At 59.5% G+C, this 25,114-nt stretch overlaps 3 protein-coding genes across 11 annotated transcripts in view; all 3 read left to right on the plus strand.

Moving 5' to 3' along the window:
- The window catches only part of OGDH (oxoglutarate dehydrogenase), a 35,831-nt gene extending 32,269 nt beyond the window's left edge, over positions 1–3,562 (plus strand). For 4 of the 6 annotated variants that reach the window (XM_049830748.1, XM_049830750.1, XM_049830747.1 and 1 more), the window contains 8 exons: positions 22–149; positions 233–411; positions 589–660; positions 1,146–1,268; positions 1,843–1,915; positions 2,542–2,705; positions 2,787–2,941; positions 3,028–3,562. In XM_049830748.1, the coding sequence (XP_049686705.1) occupies positions 22–149; positions 233–411; positions 589–660; positions 1,146–1,268; positions 1,843–1,915; positions 2,542–2,705; positions 2,787–2,941; positions 3,028–3,148 (1,015 nt within the window). In that variant the 3' untranslated portion in view covers positions 3,149–3,562. The remainder of the gene's footprint in view (positions 1–21; positions 150–232; positions 412–588; positions 661–1,145; positions 1,269–1,842; positions 1,916–2,541; positions 2,706–2,786; positions 2,942–3,027) is intronic. The other 2 variants (XM_049830752.1, XM_049830751.1) reach the window with 1 other exon arrangement.
- Positions 3,563–4,430: 868 nt separating this feature from the next.
- Positions 4,431–11,186, plus strand: ZMIZ2 (zinc finger MIZ-type containing 2). 4 transcript variants are annotated; one of them, XM_049831081.1, is made up of 19 exons: positions 4,431–4,532; positions 5,451–5,575; positions 5,663–5,777; positions 5,871–6,073; positions 6,155–6,347; positions 6,428–6,682; positions 6,763–6,936; positions 7,029–7,094; positions 7,171–7,342; positions 7,976–8,120; positions 8,611–8,821; positions 8,917–9,022; positions 9,197–9,354; positions 9,435–9,502; positions 9,610–9,678; positions 9,776–10,020; positions 10,111–10,286; positions 10,399–10,617; positions 10,735–11,186. In XM_049831081.1, the coding sequence occupies exons 2-19, from the start codon at positions 5,526–5,528 to the stop codon at positions 10,840–10,842; spliced, it is 2,733 nt and encodes a 910-aa protein (XP_049687038.1). In that variant the 5' UTR covers positions 4,431–4,532; positions 5,451–5,525; the 3' UTR covers positions 10,843–11,186. The 4 variants fall into 4 exon arrangements, with proteins under 4 accessions (XP_049687038.1, XP_049687039.1, XP_049687040.1 ...); XM_049831082.1 differs by lacking the exon at positions 4,431–4,532 and having other exon boundaries at positions 5,220–5,575; positions 9,776–9,993; XM_049831080.1 differs by lacking the exon at positions 4,431–4,532 and having other exon boundaries at positions 5,222–5,575.
- An 892-nt stretch (positions 11,187–12,078) lies between these two features.
- PPIA (peptidylprolyl isomerase A) lies at positions 12,079–14,551 on the plus strand. The gene is made up of 5 exons (XM_049831197.1): positions 12,079–12,229; positions 13,505–13,535; positions 13,643–13,731; positions 13,923–14,095; positions 14,234–14,551. The coding sequence occupies exons 1-5, from the start codon at positions 12,161–12,163 to the stop codon at positions 14,367–14,369; spliced, it is 498 nt and encodes a 165-aa protein (XP_049687154.1). The 5' UTR covers positions 12,079–12,160; the 3' UTR covers positions 14,370–14,551.
- The last annotated feature ends 10,563 nt before the right edge of the window (positions 14,552–25,114 follow it).

The following is a 25,114-nucleotide window of genomic DNA, read 5'->3' on the forward strand; positions in this document are numbered from 1 at the left end:
TAATGCTTTCCCCTCTTCCAGCCATCGCCACCATGTCCTGCATGATCAGAACGTGGACAAGAGAACCTGTATCCCCATGAACCACCTCTGGCCCAACCAGGCTCCTTACACCGTCTGCAACAGTTCTCTGTCGGAGTACGGCGTCCTTGGTGAGTGAAGAGGTCTGCGCCTGCTGCCTGGGGGTGAGGCCACTCTGGGAGGATAACCCCCTCACTTCTCTCCCATCCCTCAGGATTTGAGCTGGGCTTTGCCATGGCCAGCCCCAACGCCCTGGTGCTTTGGGAAGCCCAATTCGGGGACTTCCACAACACCGCTCAGTGCATAATCGACCAGTTCATCTGTCCCGGGCAGGCCAAGTGGGTCAGGCAGAACGGCATCGTCCTGCTCCTTCCCCATGGCATGGAGGGCATGGTAAGACCCCCAACCAAGCTCATGGGCACCCAGGGCTGCCCATTGCCTGGACCACACCAGAAGCAAAGCTGAGGCAGCAGCAGCAGATAGCACTGCTCGTGGCGTAGCAGTGCCCAGCATGGGCTTCTCGCGTCAGCCTTGTCCCCTGCTCACTCTCCCCCCGCTTGGTCCCTGCAGGGTCCCGAACACTCCTCCGCCCGCCCGGAGCGATTCTTGCAGATGTGCAACGATGATCCTGACGTCTTCCCTGTGAGTGGCAGCTGTGCTGAGCTCAGCCTGGCTCTCCTGTGTCCTGGATCCAACTGCTGCTTTGAAATGGGGAGGGGGGCAATAACACCCATGTGGGCTCAGTGCAGCACTGCGGTCGGAGCGGGTGTCATGGAGCTGGTAGCAGGAGGCATGGGATGCCCTGGGCTCGTGCTGCAGCTGGGAGGGTTTGGGGTAAGGGGCTGAACCCAGTGCCCAGGCTGCACCTCCACTGCCCCTGGGGCTGCTGCACAACATGAGGCAGAGGTGGCCCCCAACGTGGCGTGGGAGGGGGTTGCTGGATGCTCCAAGGTGGGGGGGGCGCAGGCCTGCAGCTTCTCCCGGGTCTCTGTGGGTCTCCATGTGCTCTGGAGGGGGAGAGGAGGGAGGGAGGACTGGGTGCCGCTCTTCTCCCCACTGCTGGAGCTGCGAGGCCAAGGGGCACCTTGTGTTTCTTGAAATCCCCTCGACCATGCTCGCTGAGGCAGAAACTGGATGACTTCGACGTGCGCCAGCTCTATGACTGCAACTGGATTGTCGTGAACTGCTCCACTCCAGCCAACTTCTTCCATGTCCTCCGGCGCCAGATCCTCCTGCCCTTCCGCAAACCGGTCAGTGCCGGCAGCTCTGCGCCCAGCTTGGTGCCAAGGCAGGGCAGCCCCGTGCCCCTGCCAAGCCTGGGGATGGGACTCTGGGCGGGCTTGTTCTTGCACCTCGTCAGCAAACACAGACAGTTTGCCTCTGCCTGGGCCAAGGACCTCTTGGTGCTCAGGGCTGGTTCGGTACATGACGCGCTGCTGGCTGGCTCGTGCAGGCTGGGGTGGCTGCAACCCCTTCCTGTGCTCTGCAGGGAGGTCAGAGACGTTGGGGCTGGAGAGCATCGGTAAATAACCCGGTCCAGCTGTTTGTCTTCAGTTCCGGCCATGGGGCAGGCAGGTCCCTGGCAGCACCTCAGCCCATTCCCCAGGGGAAATCCAGACTGGGAAAGCCGGTGCTGTTGGAAACCGGTGCCCAATCTGGCAGAGAATGGCAGCTGAGCGAGGAACAAATTTCTTGCAGCTGCTCCCATGCTTAGGCAGGGGAGGGCAGGCAGGAGGCGCAGGTTGGTCCTCCAGCCTTTGCTTGCAGGGGAGGCGTTTCTGGTGAGGCTGACTGCCTTGCTCTGCCTCTTCTTCCCCCCTCCAGCTGATAATCTTCACTCCAAAGTCGCTGCTGCGCCACCCTGAAGCCCGCTCCAGCTTTGATGACATGCTGCCAGGTACGAGCAGCGTGGAGGCATGTTTTCCCCTCTGTGCCGCTCTGTGGGATGAAGGGTGAAGGGCAGGAGCCGGTCTCCTCGGGTAAAGTCCGCCTGGCAGCAGCCTCCCCATGCCAAAGAGCGGCTGAGTGAGGCTGACGCCACTGGCATCGGGGCATCACAGATAGCCTGTGTGGGGAGCTCTGTGCCGGCATGGCACGCGGGCTGCCTTCCTCCCTCCCTGCTCCCCTCCAGTGCTGAGGAGACATGTTTGTCCCTACCGTGGCCAGGGTGCGCCGGCTGCAGCCATCTACCCGGCAAATTGGAGCCACCCGTCATTAGTGCCGAGTCTGGCACCCTGGAGAGATGTGGCTCAGCTTTCTAGGTTTTGCCATGGTGCTTCCTCCATCAGCAGCCACTTCCCGCCAGAGTGGCGTGGACGGGGTTTGGCAGCCCTGAGTCCCGCAGAGCCGTGATGGTTTGTACTGGGAGCTGGACCCAGTACCGGCTGGTCTGGCTCTGCCTCTCAGGTTTGCCTGCCCAGGCTGGGGTCCCAGGAGGGGCTGGCATGGGATGCAGGTGCAGGCAGCTCCTGGTGCGGTGCCTGGGGCTGCTGCGGGTGACGGTGCTGTCCTCTCCCTTGGCAGGCACCCACTTCCTCCGTGTCATCCCCGATGGTGGCCCAGCAGCCCAGAGCCCCGAGCAGGTGAAGCGGGTGCTGTTCTGCACTGGCAAGGTCTACTACGACCTGACCCGTGAGCGTAAGGCTCGGCAGATGGAGGCCGACGTGGCCATCACCAGGGTGGAGCAGGTGAGCAGGGTCCGGGTTGCCTCCGAGCCCATGGGCTTGGGGTGTTGTGGCCCCCATGACGGCGTTCTGTGTTCCCCGCAGCTCTCCCCGTTCCCCTTTGACCTCCTCCAGCAGGAAGCGGAGAAGTACCCGGCTGCTGAGCTGGTGTGGTGCCAGGAGGAGCACAAGAACCAGGGCTACTACGACTACGTCAAACCCCGGCTCCGCACCACCATCAACCGCGCCAAGCCCGTGTGGTAGGGACTTGGGGGGTTGCCGTGATGCTGGGGAGGGGCTCTGTGGGGTGCAGACCACTCCTCACCCCCCACCTTCTCCCCCGCAGGTATGCAGGGCGAGAGCCGGCGGCTGCCCCTGCTACCGGCAACAAGAAAACCCACCTGACGGAGCTGCAGCGGCTCCTTGATACGGCCTTCAACCTCGACGCCTTCAAGGACCTGGCCTAAGTGCCAGCCTGGCGGTGGCAGCATGCTCCCGTCCGTCTGTCTGTCCATCTGTCTGTCCCTCGCTCGCCTCCCCCCTCCTTCCTTAACTACAGACCTTGTAAAACCCCACGCTAGCGCCTGGAGTCCTTGTCTGGCTTGGACCGGGGCCAGTGTTAGTGCGGCTGCCCTGGTGGGTGAGAGGGGCCGGGAGCTGTTCCCGTCCCCCCCAAGGAAGGGCTGGTCCGTGGGGTGCTGTTCTGGGGGGGGTCCAGTGCAGTGGGTCTAGCCCCCTCCCAGCTGCTCCCACGCTGGTCTTGCACTTGCCCCTGCAGCCACTGTGTCTCGGGGGAGACGGGCTGGCCACACAGGCCCCGGGCAGCTCCAGGGGTGCTGCCCCCCCGCCTGAGACTCCCCCCCCCCCCCCGCTCCTCCACCTTCCATGGCACGGTTTCTCTCGCGCTCTGCCCGCCACTACTCCACCCCCCACCCCCCCCCGAGCCCCCGCAGCCGCTGGGCCGGTGCTGGGGGCCGTGTCCTCTCCTGGGGGGTGCAAGGGGGGTGACCCCAGGCCGGGGCGCGTGTTCACCGGCACCTGTCACCACCGGGGCCTTCGCCCGGCGCGGTGGCCGCATGCACTCCGCCCGTCCCCGCTCCCCACGGGTGCTTGCACACGCGTGTGCAGCCTCTCGAGGTGGGGGGGCGGTGCACGCCCCCGCCGCTGTGTCGAGCTGTCGCACACCGGGTCGCGCATCGTGTCCCTGGCAGGTGGTCGCGCAGGCGCGCGCGCAGCCCTCGGCCCCGCCCCTGCTGTCACACACGCCTGTCACCCCCCCACACCCCCCCCCGCCCCTGCGGGCGCAGTCACGCACCGCGTCGCACCTGCTCACGCGCTGGTTGTCGCACGCTCGGTCGCACACGACACCCCCCCCCCGCCCCCGCGCACCGTGTCACGCGCGCCCCCTCGCACACGCACAGCCCTTCGTACCCCCCCACCCCAGCACTGCCGCACACTCGCCCCCCCCGCTCCCCCCCCCCACCCCCCCCCGGCTTCACTCTCCCGCTCGGTGTTCGGCTGCCCGCGCCTGGCGGGGCGGGGCGGGGCGGGGCAGGGCGGCCCGTGCATACTGATGAGCTCGCGGCCCCATTGTGCGCGGCGGCGGCGGCGGCGGTGGCGGTGGCGCGCGCTCGGCTCGGCCCGGCCCGGTTCGGCTCGGCTCGGCCCGGCTCGGCCCCGCGCGCCCCGCCCCGCCCCCGCGCGCCCCGCCCCGTCCCCCGTCGTCCCCCCCCCCCGCGCCGCCGCCGCCGCCATGGAGCCGGGGCCGCGCGCGGGCTGAAAATCCCGCGCAGCTTCCGCGCAGCCGCGCGCGCCCGGCGCCGCCAGGGCCATTTTGGGCCGCTCGCGACGGTGAGTGCGGGCAGCGCCGGGGCGGGCGGGGACGGGCAGGGACGGGCAGCGCCGGGACGGGCGGGTCCCTGTGCGCAGCCCCGCGCCGCGGCTGAAAATGGCCCCGCGGGCCCCCCACCCCACCCCACGCGCCGTGCCCGGGGGCGGCGGGGGCGGTTGCCATGGCAATGTGGGGGGGCGGGCGGCCGGCCCGGCCCGGCCCTGCCCGGCCCGGCCTCGGGGCCTGTCCCCGCGGTGCCACCGGGCCCGCGGCCGGGAAGGGGGAAGGGGGGGCGGTGGGTGCCCGGGGCTGGTGGCACCTCCCGGAGTGGCCGGGGTAGGCCCGGCTCGGCGCGGGTGCAGTCCCGTTTCCCCCCCCCCCCCCCCCCCGCTCCTCCCCGTAGCGGCTCCGTCCCTGCCGCCTCCCCGCGGGGCCGGAGGGAACCGAAAGCGCCGGGGTGACCCCACGGGCCCCCACTGCCGGCCCGGACTGGAAATACCCCGGGCGGCTCCCGGCCGGGTGCGGGGGGAGATGCCGGGGCGGGGGGCCGCGTCCTCCCCGCCCCCCCGGTCTCGCCCTGGAAAGTCCCCGCGGTTCCCCCCACCCGCGGCCACGGGGGAATGCCCGCGGCCCCGGGGCGGGCGGGGGGGACCATGTGCGTGTGTGGTCTGTGCCCGCGGGGATTTTTTGGGGGGCCGGGGGGGGGGGGGGGGCGCTTCCTGCGGGACCACGGACACCCCCGCCCCACGCTGGGGGCGGGCGCGTGCCGGCCGGCTCCCCGTGCCAGGCCCGGGCAGAACGCCAAGTCCCGGTGCCGGAGGCCGGGCGGGGGCCGCGCGGGCTCCGGGCCTCCCCCCATCCCCTTCCTCGGCCCCGCCGGGGTCCCCTCCCCCGGGGATGGCCGCCCCCTCACCCGCCGTCTCCTCTGCCTCCCGCAGCCCCGGTGACGGTGACGCCGTCCCGCAGCGCCCGCCGCGGCCTCGGAGGACCCAGCCTGCGCCCGCCTGCCGCCGATGAACTCCATGAACCCCATGAAACCCTCCCTGCCGCCCACGCCCCACGGGTGAGCCCCGGCACCCCGGGGGTGCACCCGGCTGCCCGGGCCCGTGGCCTCCGTCCTTCGTCTTAATTAATTTGTTTTTCTTTCTAGTGATGGTTCATTTGCATACGAGGCTGTTCCTTGGCAACCAAGCACCAATCAGCCGGCAGGATCCCTCTCCGTGGTAACCACCGTCTGGGGTGTCAGCAACACCTCCCAGAGCCAGGTACCCGCAGCATCCTTGTCCCCTACCTCGGGGACCGCCCCACAAACGGGCACAGCTGCGCCCTGCCTGACACGCTGCCCCCCCCCCTCCCAGGTTTTCGGCAGCCCCATGGGCCCCGGGGGCAGCAGCTCCAGCACGCCGCTGCTGCCTGGCATGGCCGGCACCGGCTCGGGCATAAGCTCGCCGCCGTTCCTGCCGCAGCAGCCCTTCGCCGAGGGAGCGCCCGGGAAAGGCTATGTGCAGCCGGGGGTCTATAGCCGCAGTGCCTACCCCAGCGGGCCAGGCTTCGCCGCCAGGTAAGACACCACCCCCTTGTCCTGGGGCACGTCCCGCCACAGGGCCACTGCACGCCCCTTCTCCGCCTCTCTGTTCTCCAGCTATGCCGGCAGCCCCAGCGCACCCGGCGGGATGGGGCTCCCCTCACATGCTGGCCGGCCCCCCGCCGACTTCACCCAGGCAGCTGCTGCCGCTGCTGTGGCCGCCGCCGCTGCCACAGCCACGGCCACGGCTACGGCGACAGTGGCAGCGCTACAAGAGAAGCAGAGCCAGGAGCTGAGCCAGTATGGCACGGTAAGAGCCCGGCCGCGGCAGAGCCGAGGAGCCGGCGGCCGCCCCCGCCCCACCGTGACCCCCCTCTCTATCCGCTGCAGATGGGTGCAGGGCAGCCCTTCGGCAGCCAGTTCCTCCCTCATGCCGGAGCCCGTGGCCCAACTGGCCTGAGCCCGGCTGGCATGGCGGGTGTCATGGCTCCCTCCGGCGTCTCCCCTGTGAGCATGAGCCCTGCGCGGGCACCCGGCGCCGGGCCCCTGTACGGTGGGCAGCGGATGCCCCAGCATGCCTACCCTGGCCCCCCTCCAAGCCAGCAGCTCCCTCGCCAGGGCCTCAAGCGGGCGTACTCTAACGAGGTGAGCTTCTGCACCGGTGGGGACCGCGGCGTGCTGGAACCCTCTTCCCCTGCCGGTGCTGACTCCCCCTGGCCCTGCAGGGATACCCGGCACAGCAGTACCTCCAGGGCGGGCAGTACGCTCCGGCCAGTGCCCAGTATGCCCCCAGCGCCCCCCAGCCCTCCGCTCCATCCCCCTCCTACCCTGGCCACAGGCTGCAGCAGGGCATGGGCCAGTACCTCTCCACCTCGGGCAACTCTGGACCCTATTACAAGGTACCGTGGGCAGACAGCAGGCACGGGGCAGGGGGGGCTGGGTGTCTGCCATCCCCTGGTGCCAGCCCCCGGCAACATTCCTCCTCCTGCAGCCGGCTGACCAGTTCAATGGGCAGAGCACCGGCTTTGGCACCTACAGCCAGGCGGCTGTCAATGGGGTGAGTCCCGGCACCGGGTGGGATGGGGTGCAATGCTGGCCTGGCTGGGTGCTGAGGGTGCGTGGTGCCTCCGCAGCCGGGCCGGTCGCTGCCGGGGTACCCCAGCTCGCCACTGGCTGGGAATCCCACGCCACCCATGACGCCGGGCAGCGGCATCCCCCCCTACGCGTCCCCGGGTCAGGACGTCAAGTCTCCCTTCCTGCCGGACATGAAGCCTAGTGTCACCTCCCTGCACCCATCGCCCTCGGGTAGGTGCTCCTGGCGTGGGGGGGGGGGGGGGGCTGCCGGGGCCGCGGGGCACATCGTAGACACACGCCCCCTTTCCATGCCACAGGGCCTCGCGTGGGCACCACTGCTGGCAGCCTGGTGGCCATTGCCCCTTTAAAGGGCAGGGTGCTGTGGGGAGGCAGCTAAGGAAAAGGGCGGGGCTTCAGCAAAGGAGGCGTGGTCACTGCCAAGGTTTCACGGCGGAGGTGGGGGGGTCAAAGGCACTGCTCAATGAGAGGGGAGGTTGAGGCAGTGGCAGGAGCTTCCTGTGAAGCGGGCAGAACTGTGAGTGGTGGGGGCGCTTCAACCAGAGGAGTGGTGGCTTTGGTGGGAGGAGCTTCTGTAAGGCTGGGGCCTCCTCGAGTAGGAGGAGCTTGTCTATGGAGGGATACTGGAGGGGAGGGGCCTCCAGGGGGAGGGGCCTCCAGGGGGAGGGACTTCCTGCATGGATAGGGTGTGGTTGTCTGTAGTGGGTGGGGCTTCTGGCATAGGGGTGGGGCTGTCTAGTGGGAGGGGCCTCCGTGTGGGGGCGGGGCTTCCTGCAGGGTGGGCTCTTAAGCAGTCGGTTGGGCTTGCCGGGGCGCGGGGGTCCCAGCTGACGGCGTCCCCGGCAGGGCCGGCCCCCGGGGAGGAGCTGCGGCTGACCTTCCCGGTGCGGGACGGCGTGGTGCTGGAGCCCTTCCGCCTGCAGCACAACCTGGCCGTCAGCAACCACGTCTTCCAGCTGCGTGACTCCGTCTACAAGACCCTCATGATGAGGTGGGGGCGGCAGGGGGGCAGGGGGCCGCACGGCACGGCGTCGTACGGTGCTGCTTGGCGTGGCACTGTACGGCCCAGCGCAGCACAGTGCAGTATGGCACGGCATAGAGTCGTGGTGCACAGCGTGGGTTGTTGCAGCACAGCGCTGTGTGGCATGGTGGTACGTGGCATGGTGCAGTGCCATACCGTGTCACGGCATGGCTCAGCAAGGCATGGTGCTGGATGCGTGGTGGTACAGGGCCGTGGCTTGGCACCGCATAGTGCTGTATGGCATGGTGGTATGTGGTGTGGCTTGGCATGGCATGGCGCGGTGCTGTGCGCTGCGGTGGTACCCATGTGCGGTTTGTTATGGTGCCGTATGGTGCAGTGGTACGTGGCGTGGCTTAGCACAGCATGGTGCTGTATGGCACGGTGGTATCCGGCGCAGTGGCTCGCGTGTGGGCACAGCCCCTGCCTGCACCCCTGCCCACACCCCTGCCCGCCCCACCAGGCCTGACCTGGAGCTGCAGTTTAAGTGCTACCACCATGAGGACCGGCAGATGAACACCAACTGGCCAGCCTCAGTGCAGGTGAGCGTCAACGCCACGCCGCTCACCATTGAGCGTGGTGACAACAAGACCTCCCACAAACCGCTCTACCTGAAGCACGTCTGCCAGCCTGGCAGAAACACCATCCAGATCACCGTCACCGCCTGCTGCTGCGTGAGTTACCGGGAGGGTCTCGGGGTGGTGGTGGTGGTGGTGGGGTGGGGGCAGTGGCTGGGGCTATGGCTCAGCCCCTCCCTGTCTCTCCACAGTCCCACCTCTTCGTCCTGCAGCTGGTGCACCGGCCCTCGGTGCGCTCAGTGCTGCAGGGTCTCATCAAGAAGCGCCTGCTGCCTGCAGAGCATTGCATCACCAAAAGTGAGTGCCACGGCTGGCACCCCCGGCCTGCTGGGTCCTGGGGGATGGGGGGCTGCAGTGTGGTGGGGGTAATGGGGCACTATGCCCAGACGCCACCACGGTGCCACCCCCATCCCCGTGTCCCCATTCTGACCCTCTGTGCCCCTCACCCCCACCCCCCCCCCACCGCCCCAGTCAAGCGCAACTTCAGCAGCGGGACCATCCCGGGGACTCCGGGGCCCAATGGCGAGGATGGCGTGGAGCAGACAGCCATCAAGGTGTCCCTCAAGTGCCCCATCACCTTCCGGAGGATTCAGCTCCCGGCCAGGGGCCATGACTGCCGGCACATACAGGTAGGGGTGGTGGTGGCAGGGGGGTGTCCCCCACCCCGTGTCCCCCCCCCTGCTGGCTCAGCCACTGCTCTCCCCCACAGTGCTTTGACCTGGAGTCCTACCTGCAGCTCAACTGTGAAAGGGGGACATGGCGGTGTCCTGTCTGCAAGTGAGTGGGGTCCAGCAGGGCTCTGTGTCGGTTTCCCTGCCTGCGGGGGGGCAGGTGTGGGTTCCCTGCCCTCACCCTGCCCTCACCCTGCCTCTCCCTGCCTGCAGTAAGACAGCCCTGCTGGAGGGGCTGGAGGTGGACCAGTATATGTTGGGCATCCTGATCTACATCCAGAAGTAAGTGTCTGTGCTCTGTCTGTCCCTGGCTGGCACTGTGTTACTCCCGGGGGGCCGTGCAGCAAACCTGCCCCCCCTGCTATCCTGCCGCCCCTAGCTCAGAGCATGAGGAGATCACCATCGACCCGACCTGCAGCTGGAAACCCGTCCCAGTCAAACCTGACATCCACATCAAGGAGGAGCCGGAGGGGCCGGCGCTGAAGCGGTGCCGAACCCTCAGTCCTACACACATGGTGCTGCCCAACATCATGGAGATGATTGCGGCTCTGGGGCCTGGCTCCACGCCCTTCCCGGCACTGCCGCCACCACCGGCGGGTGCCGCTGCCGACTATGGCACCTCGGGTATGGGGGGACCCGTAGGGAACAAGGGCAGGCTGTGTCCATGTCCTTGACCCCCACCCACCCACCCAACCACCTCCTTTCCTCCCACAGGTTCCAGCTTTCCAGGACCTGGGGGCTTCCCAGAGCCATTCCCCCCCCCTGGCGCCCCTGGCACGCCGACGCTGAGCGACTTCACGCCGGGACCACCCCCCATCTCTTACCAGTCTGACATCCCTGGCAGCCTCCTGGCCCCCGAGAAGCCCCCCGCACCCCCTCTCCCCGCACAGGTCAGCTGGGCTATGAGTGGGGGGCTCCCCCCCAGCCCCCACATCTCCCCATGGGGGGACCAGGGGGATCCTGGTAGAGGGAGGGTCTCACCGCTGCACTCTCCCCCCACAGCTCCCCCCACCGGGGCGGATGGAGCCGTCCCACACCCCGGTGCAGCAGGGGCTGCACAACGCCCCCCCGGGCAGCCAGCCGGCACAGCCCCTGCACCACCGGAGTGCGCCGGCACGGCCCCCCCTGGGACCCCCCGGCCCGGCACATGCCGCAGACCTCAACTTCCCCCCCGCGCCCGGCATGGCCGGGACGGGTGACGGGTCAGAGCCTGCCCTCGACGTGAGTACCCCGGGGGGGGCGGCTGGGGGTCCGGCTGCTGGTTCGGGACCCCGGCCGCTGTGGGATGGGTGGGGAGGAGCTGGGGGGGGGCCGGTCATCACACGCTGCCGCCCCCAGCTCCTGCCTGAGCTGACGAACCCCGACGAGCTGCTCTCCTACCTGGGCCCCCCCGACCTCCCCAGCAGCAGCAACGATGACCTCCTCTCCCTCTTCGAGAACAACTGAGCCATCCGACCCCTCCCCCCTCCCCCCCCCCCCCCCCGAACTCCCCCACTCCATCACGGGGCCGGGGGGTGCAGCGCTGCCGTGCCCCTGCCTGCTGCAGAGTCGGGACCCCCACCCCTGCAACAAGGGGGCTTCCCTTGAAGGGACGCGATGGGATGGACAGACGGATGGGCTCGGCCCCCCCCATAAGCACAAGGCTGTACATAGTGTAGAAACACTACTGCCCCCCCCCCCCGGTATTTAAAGGCAAGTGCGTCGCTGCGGGGCTGGCCCGTGCCCCCTGTATAAATGTGCATACGCTGCTTCCCCTTGTAACATACGTGCCCGGCTGGGGGGTGCGGAGCTCGCCCGCCGCCCCCCCCCCCGCCCCCCCCCCCCCCGCCGCCGTCGAGCTCCCTGTACCGTCTCCTTATCGCTATTAAAGGATTTCGTTTCGGCGGGGCTCACGCGTCGCTGGGCAGGGTTCGCACTCCCCTCCCCCTCCGTGTCTCCTTTCCGCCTTAGCTCCTTTATCACCCGGCTGGGGGGCTGCCCCCACGGCCCCCCCCCAGCCCCCCCGAACAGGGGGTCGGGGGTGGGTGGCTGGCGGGATCCCGCCCCCCTCCCAGGGCGGCTGCAGCCAAGCCGGGCGGTGAGCCGTGCCCGCCGCCGTCAATCATTAACCGCGGGCAGGGCAGGCCCGGAGCAGCGTGGCGGGGGGTGGCCTTCCCCGGGGGTGGGGGAGGGGTCTCTGTGGGGCTTCTCCAAGGCGGGAGCGGGGCCCAACTCCGGCGTGGGGCTGCCCGGGCCCGGCTCTAGACCCACGGCATGGAGCAGGGCGCCCCAAAGAGAGGCCGCAGCTCCAGGCCCCGCACGCCCCAGATCGCAGGGTTGCTGCTAACCTCCGCCTAGCCCCGCTGCCACCCTCCGGCCCTGGGGCTGCCCCGCACCGCGGCCCGGCCCTGCCCCACATCTCTCGGCCTCAGCCCGGCGCACCGGCACCACACGAGCCGACCCCCCTCCGCCTCCCGCGCCAGCCCCATCCCCCCGCCTCCCCCCACCCCACAGGCACCGCGCATGCGCGCCCCGCCCTGCCTAGCGCCAGACCCGCGCGCGCCCCCCACCCCCGCCTTTTCCTCCCCCCCTTTCAAACGCGGTGCTGTCGATTGGTCGTCCACCCCGCCACTCCGCCACAAATCCAGCGGCCGTTGGCCGGCGCCGCTGGGGAGGCGGGCCCTCCCCGGCCCTATATAAAGGGCGGCGGGCAGCCCTTCTCCTTCTGCTGTGCTGCGCCCGCCGCCAGGAGTAGTCATTGTAGCCGCCTAGCTCCCGCCCTGCTATGGCCAACCCCGTCGTCTTCTTCGACATCGCCGCCAGCGGCGAACCCCTGGGCCGCGTCACCTTCGAGGTGGGGGAGGGTGGCGTGGCGTGGTTGCGGTGCGGGGGGGGGGGGGGGGGCGGCGGCGGCGCTGAGGGAGAGGGGGGCTGCCGCCATTTCCTCGCTGGGCGCCCGGGGCCGCTGTGGGGGGAGGGGCGGTGGGCACTACGCCTGCGCGGCCGGGGGTGGGGGGCGGCGGGGGGCCCGCGCCACCTCCACGTGGCCGCGGGCTCCCCACGGCGGGGGGGGGGCGGTGGCTCCCCCGGCGACGGCGGCGGCGGGTTTGGGGGGGAGGGAACAAAGGAGCCGGCGCAGCCCCCCGGCCCCAGCGCCCCCGCCCCGGGCTGAGCGTGGTGGAGGATGCGGCGCGGTGCCAGCCCAGGGCGTGTCGCCGCCCGCGGGCAGCCCCGCTACCGCCGCAATGCGTGTCCCGCCGCTCGGCCGGCGGGCAGCCCGGGCCCGTTAGCGCCGGCCTTGCCGCCGGGGAGGCCCCGCGCCACACTGGTGCGGGGGGATGGAGGGGTGGCGGCCGTGGTGGCTTCTCCTGCTGCGGGATCGGGGCCGCGGCTGCCTGCGCCGCCATTTTGTCCCAGTTGTTCCCCCCCCCCCCGAACGAGGCTGCCCCTCGGCGAGCGGTAGCAGCCCCCCGAGGAGCGAGCCGCGTCACCCCCACTCCCCCCGGAGATGCTTCTGGGGCGCCCGTTGAGCTCCCGGGTCTCGGAAGGCCGGCGGGGAGCGAGAGCGGCAGCAAGCCGGTGGCTGTAGGATTGTCACTGCTAAGGGAAAGCATTTAGCGCCCTGCGAAGCGGGCAGCCAGGGGTGTGAAGCATCTCTGGCACGGCCAGGGACCGCGCTCCAGGAATCACTGCGCTGCGGCTGTCGCAGAGTGGGTTCCCTGCCTGGCAGCGCCTCACCGTGCAGATGGCTGCTTGCCGCTCAAAATCCTCCTGGAGTAATTGGGAGGTGGCGTGCGCTCTGACTGGAAAGGCTCGAGTCAAATAGGTTTCTAATTTAATCCCAGCCTGCGGAACGAACGCGTATCTGCCCCGCTGATGAGACGTGCAGCATATTTCAAGTCGTTTGGCTGCTGTGTCTGTTAGTTCAGTTTCCAGATGCCTCCAGGTGAAAGCTTAAGGTGGGGAGTGCTCTGCGGCCACAGGCACTGCTGGGATCCACCTCCTGGAGGGGGTCCCTGGGCTCCAAGCAGTGAGGGAGGGGGCATCCCCCCAGGGTTGGGTGTGCTCCCGGGGGCGATGGCAATTGGCAGTCTTCACCCCAGCCTAATAGCCTCTCTTTTCTTTACAGCTGTTTGCAGACAAGGTCCCCAAGACAGCAGGTTGGTAAAGCAGCACTGTGGCCACACTGCAGCTGTGCCAAACCCTAGTGTGCTCCTAACTCTGGGCAAAACGAGCCATTGACCATGGTTTTCCTCTTCCTTTGCAGAAAACTTCCGTGCCCTGAGCACTGGTGAGAAGGGATTTGGCTACAAGGGGTCCTGCTTCCACAGAATAATTCCTGGATTCATGTGCCAGGTGTGTGGCACTTCTGTCGCAGCAGGGAGGTGGGCGGGTGAGGAGATGGTGGTGCTTGCGTGGGTTTCAGAGTTGGGTGCTGGCAGATTTGGGATGGGAAGGCGGCTCTGCCTGCAGTCTCTGCAGGGCTGTTGCGCCTGGTTCCAGAGTCTTTTCCTGCGCCCATGACCTGAAATGCCACTTCTTCACAGGGTGGCGACTTCACGCGCCACAACGGCACTGGCGGCAAATCCATCTATGGGGAGAAGTTCCCCGATGAGAACTTCATCCTGAAGCACACAGGCCCTGGCATCCTGTCCATGGCCAATGCCGGCCCCAACACGAATGGCTCCCAGTTCTTCATCTGCACTGCCAAGACCGAATGGTGAGTCAGGGGCTGCAGGAGGGCGAGCTCAGGGGTCCCTGGCACCCGCCCTGTTGGGGAGGTGACATGCCAGGCCTGGTGCCGACATCCCCACATGGGGACAGCAGGTGCCAACTGTGACCGGTGCTTCTCTTGCAGGTTGGATGGCAAGCATGTTGTCTTTGGCCGTGTCAAGGAGGGGATGAATGTGGTGGAGGCCATGGAGCGCTGTGGCTCCAAAGATGGCAAAACAAGCAAGAAGATCACCATTACCGACTGTGGGCAGCTCTCATAAACCCTCCTCTCAACAACTGACCATTCCTTCAGCAGCCTGGGCACCGTGCCCTGCTGCAGTTTGCCCTGTCCCACCCCGCTCCTGACTTACTGCTGCGTTTCTACTGGGTCTCAGCCCCATGTGCATGGTCCAGCTGGGCCGCGGTTACCTTTATGAGTCTAAATAAAATGAGTTAAACCACAGTGGCCCCCTTCTCTTCCTCCTTCGTGGGGTGGGTGGTGTGTGGGGCTGGTGGGGAAGGAAGGAGGGGGTGCTTGGGGTGGGGCATGAGGACCCCTGCACTGTGGCTGTACCAGGCCCTCAGAACAGGTGTGGGCTGCTAGTTGTGGCACAGAGCTGATCCCTGGGGACCTCAGTGCTGCAGATTGGGAAGAGACATGCCCCTTCCCGCTCCCTGTTCACCCACTGTTGTGCGACACACACACCCCCCCCGCTGTGGGGCTACAACACCCCCCCTCTCAGACATAGGAGGGGTGGTGCTCCCCACCTTTGGGTGCCTTGTGGATCTGGGTCAACAGGTGCCATTGGAGAGTGCTGGACTGTGCTGGGAACATGGGAATCCCAGTGGTCCCAGTAAGGGAGAGTCCAGGCCTGGGAGCATCCCAGTGCTCCCAGTTTAAGCAACCCGATCTGGGGGGAGCACTGTGTTTGGGGGATTCTAGTGGTCCCAGCTGGGGTTGTCCAGTGCTCTTTAAGATTCCCAGTCTGGCACAGTCCCAGTTGGGGGTGGGGTGGTTGGTGCTTCCACCTCTAGGATGATCTCAGTGCCTCCTGTTTGAGGGTGCCTGGGTAGGGGCAGATTCCAGTACCGTGTGGGCCCAGCAAGACAAGGACCTGGCCCCCCGCCCTCCTGTGGGGTGCACCCACAGTGCCTGCAGTGGCACTGCTGCCTGCACCCCCTGCCTGAAACTGCCTGTGCTGGCCACTGCTGCCTGCACCTCTGCCTGTGCTGAGAGCTACAACTCTGCCTGCACTTGATGCTAAACTCCCTCACCTGCATGCACCACCCCATAGGCCCCTTGCCCTGCATGGGGGCGTCTGTGGTGGGGCCCATTTTGGAGCTGGGCTCTGGCATGGGTGAGGTGCCAGAGCTAATGCCGAGCCCCAGTGCGGGCAGGTCTATGGAAGGGCTGCAAGGGGAAGGTGAAGACCAGCAAGAGCTTTCAGGGCTGGCACCTTCCTTGCGGGAGAAGCCGGACATTTGGCGTTTCGGAAACGGGCTCTGCCGAGAACAGGAGCGATGAGATGTTGCGTCTCTGGGAAAGCATGGATCTGCAGGGGGCTTGTGCCTGTGAATAGGCTGCATGGGGAAGTTTGAAGAGCAGAAACAGCTTTCAGGGCTGCCACCTTCCTTGCGGGAAAACTAGCCGGACGTTTGCGATTTCGGAAACAGGCTCTGCCTCGAATGCTGAGCTGCCAGGTCTCTGGGAAAGCACGGATCTGCAGGGCTCTTGTGCCTGCGAATGGGCTGCATGGGGATGGTGAAGACCAGCAACAGCTTTCAGGGCTGCCACTTTCCGTGTGGGAGGCCGAGGTGGTGGGTGTCCTTTTGGGAGCTGGGCTCTCTCGAGGGCGAGGTGGTGGAGTACCCGCAGAGGTTGGTCCGGGCCCCCGCGGGAAGCCATCCTCTCCCGAACGGAGGCGACACGGAGGAAGCCTTTCTGTACTGCAACGAGGCAGCAGGGGGAAGCCTTTCAGTGCCGTAAGACGGAAGCTCGGGGGAAGCGATTCTGTGCTGCACCCAGGCAGGAGGGGGAAGCCTGTCGGTGTCGCACCGGGTCCCTGCGGCGGAAGCCTTCGAGGCGCCCGGGAGGCGGAGGTGCGGGCTCCTTCTCGACCCCCGATGTTTTCTCCTTCTCCTTCCGCAGCTCCGCGGCGTCAGAGACCTCGCCCTTCCACATCTCCTGCGTCACGGCTCTTAAGCTCCAGGCCGGGGATCTGCCGGGTGTGGCAACACGCTGTGCGCCCCGGGACCTCCTGTCAAGCTCGGGCCCAGGCCTTGCAGGGTGCTTGTGTCCTTCTGACAACTCTTCCTCGGCCTCCTTCGAGGTCTGAGGATCCGTCAGGGATGCTCCCAGAGCCCGGCTGAGCCAGGACACGGGAGAAGGCTCCCCGCAGCTCTCCCTAACCACCAGTGTAGCCCTTGCGCTGGCAGACCCCGCAGGGAAGGACTCCTGTCTGCTGCACCACTAGCCTTCCCTGCGCCCCAGACACAGCCCTGGCACAGCTCCCCCGGTGCTCCCCAGGAAGGGGCACATGAACGTCACTGAGCATCTCTTCCCTGGCAGCAAGACCAAGACTGACCTCTGGCCTGTAGCAGCGAGTTCTGGATGTCAGGCGTGCCATCAGGCCCGGTTCTTCCTTTTGTTCTTGGATTTTCTTCATCGGGTCACGAGGCAAACAGCTCTTTTCTGGATGAAGGTTCTGATCGCAGCTCTGGGAGCAAACTACGTTGAACTGCGGGCATTAAACACAGGTGTGCTGCGACGGGTTGATGGAGGGAGGAGGTCCGTGTTGCAGAAGTTCCCAAATATCATCCCTTCAAAGAGAAAAGCGCAGGCAACGAGCAAAAGCCAAACCAGAATATGCTCAGACCCTCACTCCTTTGGGACTGCTCAGCTGAGGGTTTCCCAGACTGGACAGTGGCCTGAAACTGGGGCAAAGCACTGCAATGTGACAAACGCCCAGAAAGTTAAGCTCTTGTTTGGCGAAGGCTGTATCACAGGTCTTCAGCTGCGATGGAGGTGAACAAACAGCACTGACCCCCTCCCTGGCCTGGTGACACTCGCCTGCCTCAGCCCCCCACCTCAGGGTGCTTCCAGCATGGTGGCAGTGATGCTGGGGGACACCAACCCCTCCTGGTGGGGAGTGGCGATGTCCCCCTCTCTGGACACCAGGAGGAAGCAGGATGGGGTGGTGGCGGTCCTCCCCCTCGGCTGCCAGAGAGTCCTGGGACCCTTCTCAGGAGAGACCTACAGAGACTTCAAAGGAGACTCGTCCAGAGAATCCCCTGAACAGTTGCCCAGAGGGTCCTCTGAAGGATCCCCTGGAAAGTCTCCTGCTGAGCCCCCTGCGGATGCCACTGCTGAGTCCCCTGGCCAGCCCCACACCTGCCCCCAGCCTCATCTGCCCCGCATGGTCCAACTGGTGGAGGAGGCGCTGCGGAGGCAGCCCTGAGGGGTTTCGACCCACTTGCTGTTGCCACCGGGCATTGTTTCCTGCTGGGTGGTGCCCAGATCAGGAGAGGGGGACGGCAAGAAGGACAAGCGCCCTGCACTGGCCAGCACCCCCAGGACGCAAGAGACCTCCCCACGAGACAACATGCCACCAGAGAAGAAGAAGATGGTGGTATGCTGGGTGGCAAAACAGTCAAAAGCGCTGTGGGAGGGGAAGCCGGACAGGGACGGTGTGGCAGTGGGCAGCAGTGGGCAACAAGTGGGCAGCAGCAAGCGCAGGGCATCTGAGGACACCAATGTGCCCATCTTGGCGCTTGAGCGACCCAGAAGACCTGGGAGTGCCAGGGGACAAAGGGGCCTGTGCCTGCCCATCCAACCCACCCACTGCTGAAAGAGAAGGTGCAGAGCATGGATCCCTGCAATGTGCCACCCCAGGACAGGCTGCTGTGCAAACAAGTCCAAGCCAAAATGCTGCAGGGGCTGGGGATGCCCTGCACTGACCTGAGGGTGTGCTTGCGGAACTCCATCCTGAGTTTCCACCCACTGGGGCAAAGAGTGAAGGTGGTGGGGCCGGTGCACCAACCACCCAACCTGGAGCCCCAAGCTGACCCAAGCATGCCCTGCTGCATCCTCAGGCCCCTGCTGGCCAAGCCCCTGGCTGATGGCAAGAAGGAGATGGCATATACTAAGCTGGATCATTTGTTTAAACCCTGCTTCAGGCCATTGTCACCGGAAACCATGTGGTAGTGTGCTGTAGAATTCTGAAAGCTCTTCAGAGTGGATGCATCTGTTTGATGCTCAGCAGCCGTTGGTTCTGCTGGCCTTGAGGTTCAGCACTCTTGGACTTGTTTTGCTTGGCAGATGTACTCTCTTGTAGTAAAGGCATTGTAGTGGTATTTTGCGAGTGAGGACAGACAGACCAGACATCGTTCATGTCCAGGGGGCCGGGGCGGGAAGGTTGGTGTTCAAGCTTCTCATTCCTGTCAGTGGTGACTCCGCTTGCACCACTAAGTGGTGCTGTGTACATACGCTTAATTAAATTGGGAGCTGCCTGTGCCTGCCTGCTCGTGTAGTTCGGAGCGGTCCTTTCAGAGAAAATGTTCTTTTGGCTGCATTTGTTCTCCTGTGATACAAAAACTTGACAGCTATTGGAGGCAACTACTCCTTTAGGGGGATTTCTATAAAGTAAGAAATTGCCGGTTGTATTTTGTCATGATGGGCAAAAAAATAACTGATTCAAAATCACGTCCACTGCAGCTTATGCTTCCGTAACACACCACTCAACTGATTTCTATGCGTAAATGTCTTCGGAGAGGAATCACAGGTGCCTGCTGTGACTATAGGGACAAGCAGTATGGGCTCACAGGAACAGAATATGCTTTGCCTTCCCATCACCAGAAGAAAGAAAGAAAGAGGTGAAGAAGGGTGCTCAGGAGCAAGAGGCTGCGAGGAAGTTGCTGTACATGATCCTTTTGCCTTGCTTTATCTGACAGAAAAGCTGCCTTCTGCTAGTTGGCTCTTGGCTTGAAATACAAGGGGGAAGAGACTCCCGCCCCTCTCCCAGGGAGTGTGCTACTTTTGACTGGCTTGTTCGGACTATGTGATCTGCAATTACAATATTTAGATTGCATGGTGACAATCTATACCACTGACTCCCTGAGTGGTTTTTCATTTCTGTCCCCGCTTCCTTCTCCAGCTTTTTTCAATATATCAATTTAAAAAAAAAAAAAAATAATAAAATTTTTAACCTTACATGAACATCATCTGTTGGCTTTGGCCCCAAACACTTTATTTCCTAGAAATAAGTTGAGTCTTTTCATCAGAATGTGTAAAAGATTTCTAGCCACTGTAGTACTATTGTATTGTTTGTTTTTTTAAATAAGTTTCTATCCAGGTTCCAGCGTGTGCACTAAATTTCTGCTGCAGTAGAAGACAGTCTTAAGCTGAAGAGAGATTTCATGGTTGGGAGAGAAAAAGAGCAGATCTTGACTCAAAGGTAACTTTTCCAAGGGAAAGGTAAACTCTTTTGTTTCTTTGGGGATTTTTATTCTGATAGCACAAACATCTTGTTCTCTCAGGATTTTGTTATCTCTGGAAAAAAACCTTGGTGTTGTGTCACTTTCCTCCTTCCCTGGTTGTGTTTTTTTTTCCCACTCCTTTCAGAGGAAGTGCTAAAACTGTTATATTTTAGGAAGACTTTTTAACTCTTGACTCGGAGGTCTGCAGACATCGCTGTAAAGACAGTTTCTGTGCATCCAAATGCTGTTAATCCGTTAAAATATGAAATGAAAGATGTGTAACTTGGAGCTGAGACGTCAGACTATTCCAGATGGGTCTGGTTTACTTTGCATTCAGTGTTCCTGTAGCCTGTTGCTTTGGAAGTGCAGGTAATAAGCTTTTCAATTGAATAAATGAGTGGTAGTGGTTTTTTGTTTTCCTCCCCTAGAAATGTAGTGCTTAATCATACTGCACTGACCTGTAGAAGTTGTGGACACTGTGGTGTTCTCCAGAATGCTACTTGGGCTGCCACTACAAGTAGGTAATTTAAAATAGTAACCTTAGACCTTAAAAATACATAAAAACTTAATGATGCTTAAAGTATAGAGCAGAGTAGTCACCAGGTTTAAATAACTTCATGCTTATGACATGCACAGCGATGGTTCCTTTCAGGTTTTTTGGTGTTGGTTTTTTTTTTTTTTTTTCCTTCTTTAAGATGGCACTGGTTGCAGTGATCTTCAGTTTTACGACACAGATAACTGTCTTAGTATGGATATGGTTCCCTTCTGCCTACTATTTCAGTTTACTTGCAGGCATAGTTAAGGTAGCTCTTTGGAGTTGTGGAGTGTGCGTGTGTATATAGATACATGTGTGTGTGTGTGTGAATGTGTATGAAAATAATAAGACCTAAAGTCCCCTCCCCACATCGTTAGTTTTTGCTGACCTGTATTTCAGTGTTACCAAGATTTTAAAGTGGCCCAAGTATTGCTGTTGCAAATGTTTCCATGTTTGTCTAACTATTGTGATGACATAAATAAAAAAAAAATCAAAACACTAAATGTTTTATTACTTGCCCTATAACTATAGAGGCGTTCCCTGTCTAATATCGATTTCTTTTTTCAGGATTCACTGTATTTTTTTTTTTTTTTTTTTTTACCCTATTAAATGGAAAGAGATTTCTGGCTTACTGTTGGCTTTTGATAGATGTTTTATCCTCGGGGAATTGCCCACCAATTAATTCGTAGAGTTTGGAATTTAACTGAAGGACATTTTGCATGCCCGTGTTCAAATATTGATGCTAACAAGCCACCATACGGTTCATGTTGATAGCTTTATGGATACTTAAAGGTAGGCAATAGTCTTATTTTTTAATAATGCTTAACCTTTTTCTGTTTGGCAAGAACAAGCAAGTCTGCCTGGTTTTGTAGGACTTGCAGCTTTTCCTTAACATCAGACTTTAAAAAGGGGAGAACCGGTATCAGGTACACAGTTAGGATGGTGATTTTTAAAATACGAAGCTGCGTAACAGTCTCGGGAAGAACATGTGTGACTGGGCGTGAGAGTCTGTGGTACAGCATTACTAACCTTTGCTAAAAAAAGTTTTGAAGAATGAAGCATTTGCATTATGAACGGTACTTGAGGACGAATTCTGATGCTGCTAAAGTTTATTGAAAAATAGGCACTGATTTCAGTGATTATGCAGGTGTGATTTCTGTTCATGCCTTCAATCTGAAAAGAAGAGAAGAGAAACCTCCATTTGAAGGAGGGTTTTGTATGAAGGGTAATCAAACCAGTAACCTACTTTAAGAACGACTTTAAAATATTTGGAGCATCGGTTAAAGGCAAATAAGTAAAGTTTATCATATCCTCCTACATAAGCTGTGACTATTGAATACAGTCAGCAGTCCGCCTCAGAACTTTTGGTGTGCAACTGAAAAGTGTTAAGTTGTAAGACTTCACAGCCACGAGCTGCGGGGCCACAGTTCTCTCCGAGCATGAAGCGCTGTAAGTTTTAGTTTCTTGCACAGCAGTGACTCTTTTCAACATTAGTAACTATACGACAGGGTAAAAGGCAAATTTAGTGAATAATAATGTGTCGTTATCAGAGTAGCTGTTTGCATTTCACCATGATGCAGATGCTTTTTATAGCAGTTGTGTTGGCACATGTCTTAGAATTCGGTTAATTCTCTCCTGAACTCATTTAAACTTTTGGCTTCAACTGCCTCACTGACAATATGTTTCAGAATAGAATAATTATTTCCTTTAAAAAAAAAAGGGGGGCGGGGGCGGATAAGAAGAAGGGGTGGAGGAAGCGGGGATAAAAAAATCTGTTGTCTGCCAGTGCTGTGGGCTGCTCACTCATTTTTCTCTAGAACTCGTGGGGGGGTTTTTTGTTGTTGTTGTTTTTCTGCCTTAGCCTATTAGCCTCTCCTCTGCACCTTTGGTCATTTCCTGAAGTTTGTCTGTAGTTTCCTACATTAGTAGGTAAATGTATCTATTTTACTTTACAGAGCTTTGATAGTTTCTTAAATTATACAAGTAATTTAAATCTCGGAACAAATGTCTTTGCTTATTGATTTTTGTGAGTAGCTGCAAAAATCTTATTTATTAGTTGCCCCTTTTAAAATTAAAATAAAAATGAATGCTACGCAAGAAATACGTTGCAAGTAACTGTTAGGGTCTTACTACTGCTCGCTGTTGAGAGATCGTGGGAAGTGCAGAGAATTTGTGTTAAAAGTGACGGGCATTTTTCAAGATAGTTTTCCAGGTCTGAGGCGTGCTGAAATATCTCTTTCCTGTGATAGTGTTTAGTTTCATTGACTTCAGCGGAACACACAGAATACATAAACTAGCTGAGAATCTGATGATAAGGTTTTATACTCTACCTCACATAGTGTTGTGATGACTTGTCCTCTGAACTCAAAATTATATTTGATGATCTTAACAGGAGGCCGGATCTTTGATCTGGAAATTATGCTGATAGTGACGTTACAGAATCCAGGCTTGTGACTTCACTGGTTTCTTGCAGTGAAGAAGTTCATGAAGGACAATAAAGACCCATTCTTTTTTGTTCTTGTGCTATAATCAGTGATGGAAGTATGACATTGTCAGTTGTAAGAAGTGGCTTAACTGCTGTTGGAGTCTGCTTTTATGCCTGATAAACCTGTTGATTTGCATGGGTTTGCACAGCTTATGCTAATGATACGGCTGGAATGAGACAGGATCTTGTGTAGTCTGCAAGGGCTGTATATGGTCCTGGTTTATAGCTGGGTGGGAGGGATTGGTTCAAGTTACTTCTTATTTGCCCTATTTAATATCTTAAATAGGAGTGAACAGGGTGATTGGAACAGTTTCATTTTTACAAGAGGAAATTTATAAATCGGTTTTTATCCTGTGTTAGAATTAAGATAGGTATTTACTGGAGACAACGAGTCTAGCCTGAACACTGAAACACCTCCGTTTTGGGCACACTATTAGAACTTTTTTAAAATTTTCAAATCATAACAGTCTGTCAGTTTATGCTTGTTGAGTCTGAGACATTACATGATGCCCTTTGAACAGGTAAATATTGCTAATAATTGATACTTGGTTTGTAGACTATACCTTTTGTATGCTCTGAAATCACATATAACTCACTTCTGTTCAGGTTTCCCTTTCATTTATAAAAGTTCTGTTCATCAAACCATATAAGCACATACCTAAATTCAGTATTAAACTTCCTGAATTGCTCTAAACTATTGTGTTGCTGTAAACTGTTTTGGCTGATAAACCTAAGCGGTCAGCTTGGTATTCCTCCATGTATATGTGATTAAGATGCAAAAGCTCAGAACAAGTTACCAGGCAACTGCATGCTTCAGCTGCATGTGGGGCACAAAGCAGCTGGCCTGTTCCTTGTAATCAGTGGGAAAGTACAGATTCTCCTGTGACCTTGGTCACCCTTGTCTATAACATATTAGATAAGAGTATTTTGATACTCCTCTCGCAGTGGGAGAAACACTGCTTGTGTCTGTGCAGTGTGTGAAAATCACTTTACCAAGATGCTTTTATTTCTAAAACGCTTGGAAAAAAACCTCAAAACAAAACGGAATTTTAAAACTTTTTTAATCCAAGGCAAACTTCAGGATTCTCATTCTTACAAAGTATTTTACAATTGTGTAACCTTGTGGACTGTACGGAGAATGAGGATCTTGCATGTGACATATTCAAAAGTTTCATTTTTGGTGTTCTACGCGCTTCTACTGATCGCAGTGCCTTTGTTTCCTAACGGCAAGTGGCAACAGACGATGCGTATGGGTTTCAAGGCCCTGTGGAACAGAGAAGGTAGTTTGCCAGTGTTCTTACTGCTGTTGCAGACATTGTTTCAGTGGATTGAAAGTGGCACGTTCCAAGTACCTTTTCCTACCATTGCTGCGTATATTATTTTTTTTTAATCCAGAAGAATGTTTCTGTACTTCCCTTCCCTATAGGTAGGTGCATGTTGATTTACATTGCATGCTATTGCAGTGTTCTTAGTCTACCAGTTACAGATTACTGCTTTCAGTTCTTGTGCATTTCTGAATGTGTATCTACCTATATTCCTACTAAACTCACATTTATTCAGACATGATATACAACTGCTACGGAAGTCAGCTATTGTGCTAGTTACGGTGTTTGCCCCGTCAGTTGTTTTACTGTCTAATAAGTACCTGATGACAGAGAAGGGGAGTGTCAGAAAATAGACAAGTCAGGCTTTATAATAGAAATGGTTTTCATAAGATTTAAGAGAACGCAGTTTTGGCATAAGGATTTACATACCGCTCCTGGTGTTCTGTTGGGCTAACGCTTTGCAAGAAGCTGAGGTGTTTAACTTTCAAAAGCTGTTTATGTAAATTGGCTTACCTATGAGTACTCTCCTTCAGCTGTGTGTAACGAAGAAATAAATGTGTGCATATCTAGACATGTGCATATGCAGATATAATTGTAAGTGCACAGCTGGGGATGATGCTTGTGTTTGATGAGGGTAGAAATACGGAGAGGGACAGCAATGGGGAAAGAAGAACCTTTGAAGATAGTCTAGTGTTGCTCTCATTCTAGAGGTGAATGATCAACTTTCTGTACCATTCTTGACAAATGCTTGCCTAATTTATTCTTAAACATTTCCTGTAATTATTACTACTGTTGCAAAGATTGCCACATACCCTAAGTTTTTCAGGTTGTAATTTAAGCCCCATGATTCCGTGTAACTGTGTGCAGTGGATGTACACAAAAGTTCTTCCTTATAGCTACCTTTTAGAGTTTAAACATTGTTATTTCTCTTCAGTATTGCCCTTTCCAGGTTAAGCGGCTGTTTTTCAATTTATGCTTTGAAGTCAGACTTCTGTACATCGTTGAGCACCCTCTTGGATTTACTGTAGACCCTCGCCAGTTATACTACACCCTTCTTGAAAAGCAGTACATCATCTGGAGGGTTCAGCAGCTAATCCGTGCAAATGTAGCGCTGCAGAAGTAATGCTTGGATGTGCTAACTCCAATGTGATGTGTGAGGAGGAATCACTGGGCCTTTTGATTGGCAAGAAACGGTACATAAGAACT

The sequence above is a fragment of the Accipiter gentilis genome, chromosome 28, assembly GCF_929443795.1.
Source record: "Accipiter gentilis chromosome 28, bAccGen1.1, whole genome shotgun sequence".
Lineage (NCBI taxonomy): Eukaryota > Metazoa > Chordata > Aves > Accipitriformes > Accipitridae > Astur > Astur gentilis.

Excerpts from the sequence above, each read along its gene's own strand:
- ZMIZ2 (XM_049831081.1), top strand. The coding sequence starts at position 5,526 with ATGAACTCCATGAACCCCATGAAACCCTCCCTGCCGCCCACGCCCCAC. Across the intron at positions 8,822-8,916 it reads CCGTCACCGCCTGCTGCTGC|TCCCACCTCTTCGTCCTGCA; the intron begins GTGAGTTACCGG and ends GTCTCTCCACAG. Across the intron at positions 10,287-10,398 it reads CACCCCCTCTCCCCGCACAG|CTCCCCCCACCGGGGCGGAT; the intron begins GTCAGCTGGGCT and ends CTCCCCCCACAG.
- PPIA (XM_049831197.1), top strand. The coding sequence starts at position 12,161 with ATGGCCAACCCCGTCGTCTTCTTCGACATCGCCGCCAGCGGCGAACCC. Across the intron at positions 12,230-13,504 it reads TGGGCCGCGTCACCTTCGAG|CTGTTTGCAGACAAGGTCCC; the intron begins GTGGGGGAGGGT and ends TTTTCTTTACAG. Across the intron at positions 13,536-13,642 it reads CAAGGTCCCCAAGACAGCAG|AAAACTTCCGTGCCCTGAGC; the intron begins GTTGGTAAAGCA and ends CTTCCTTTGCAG.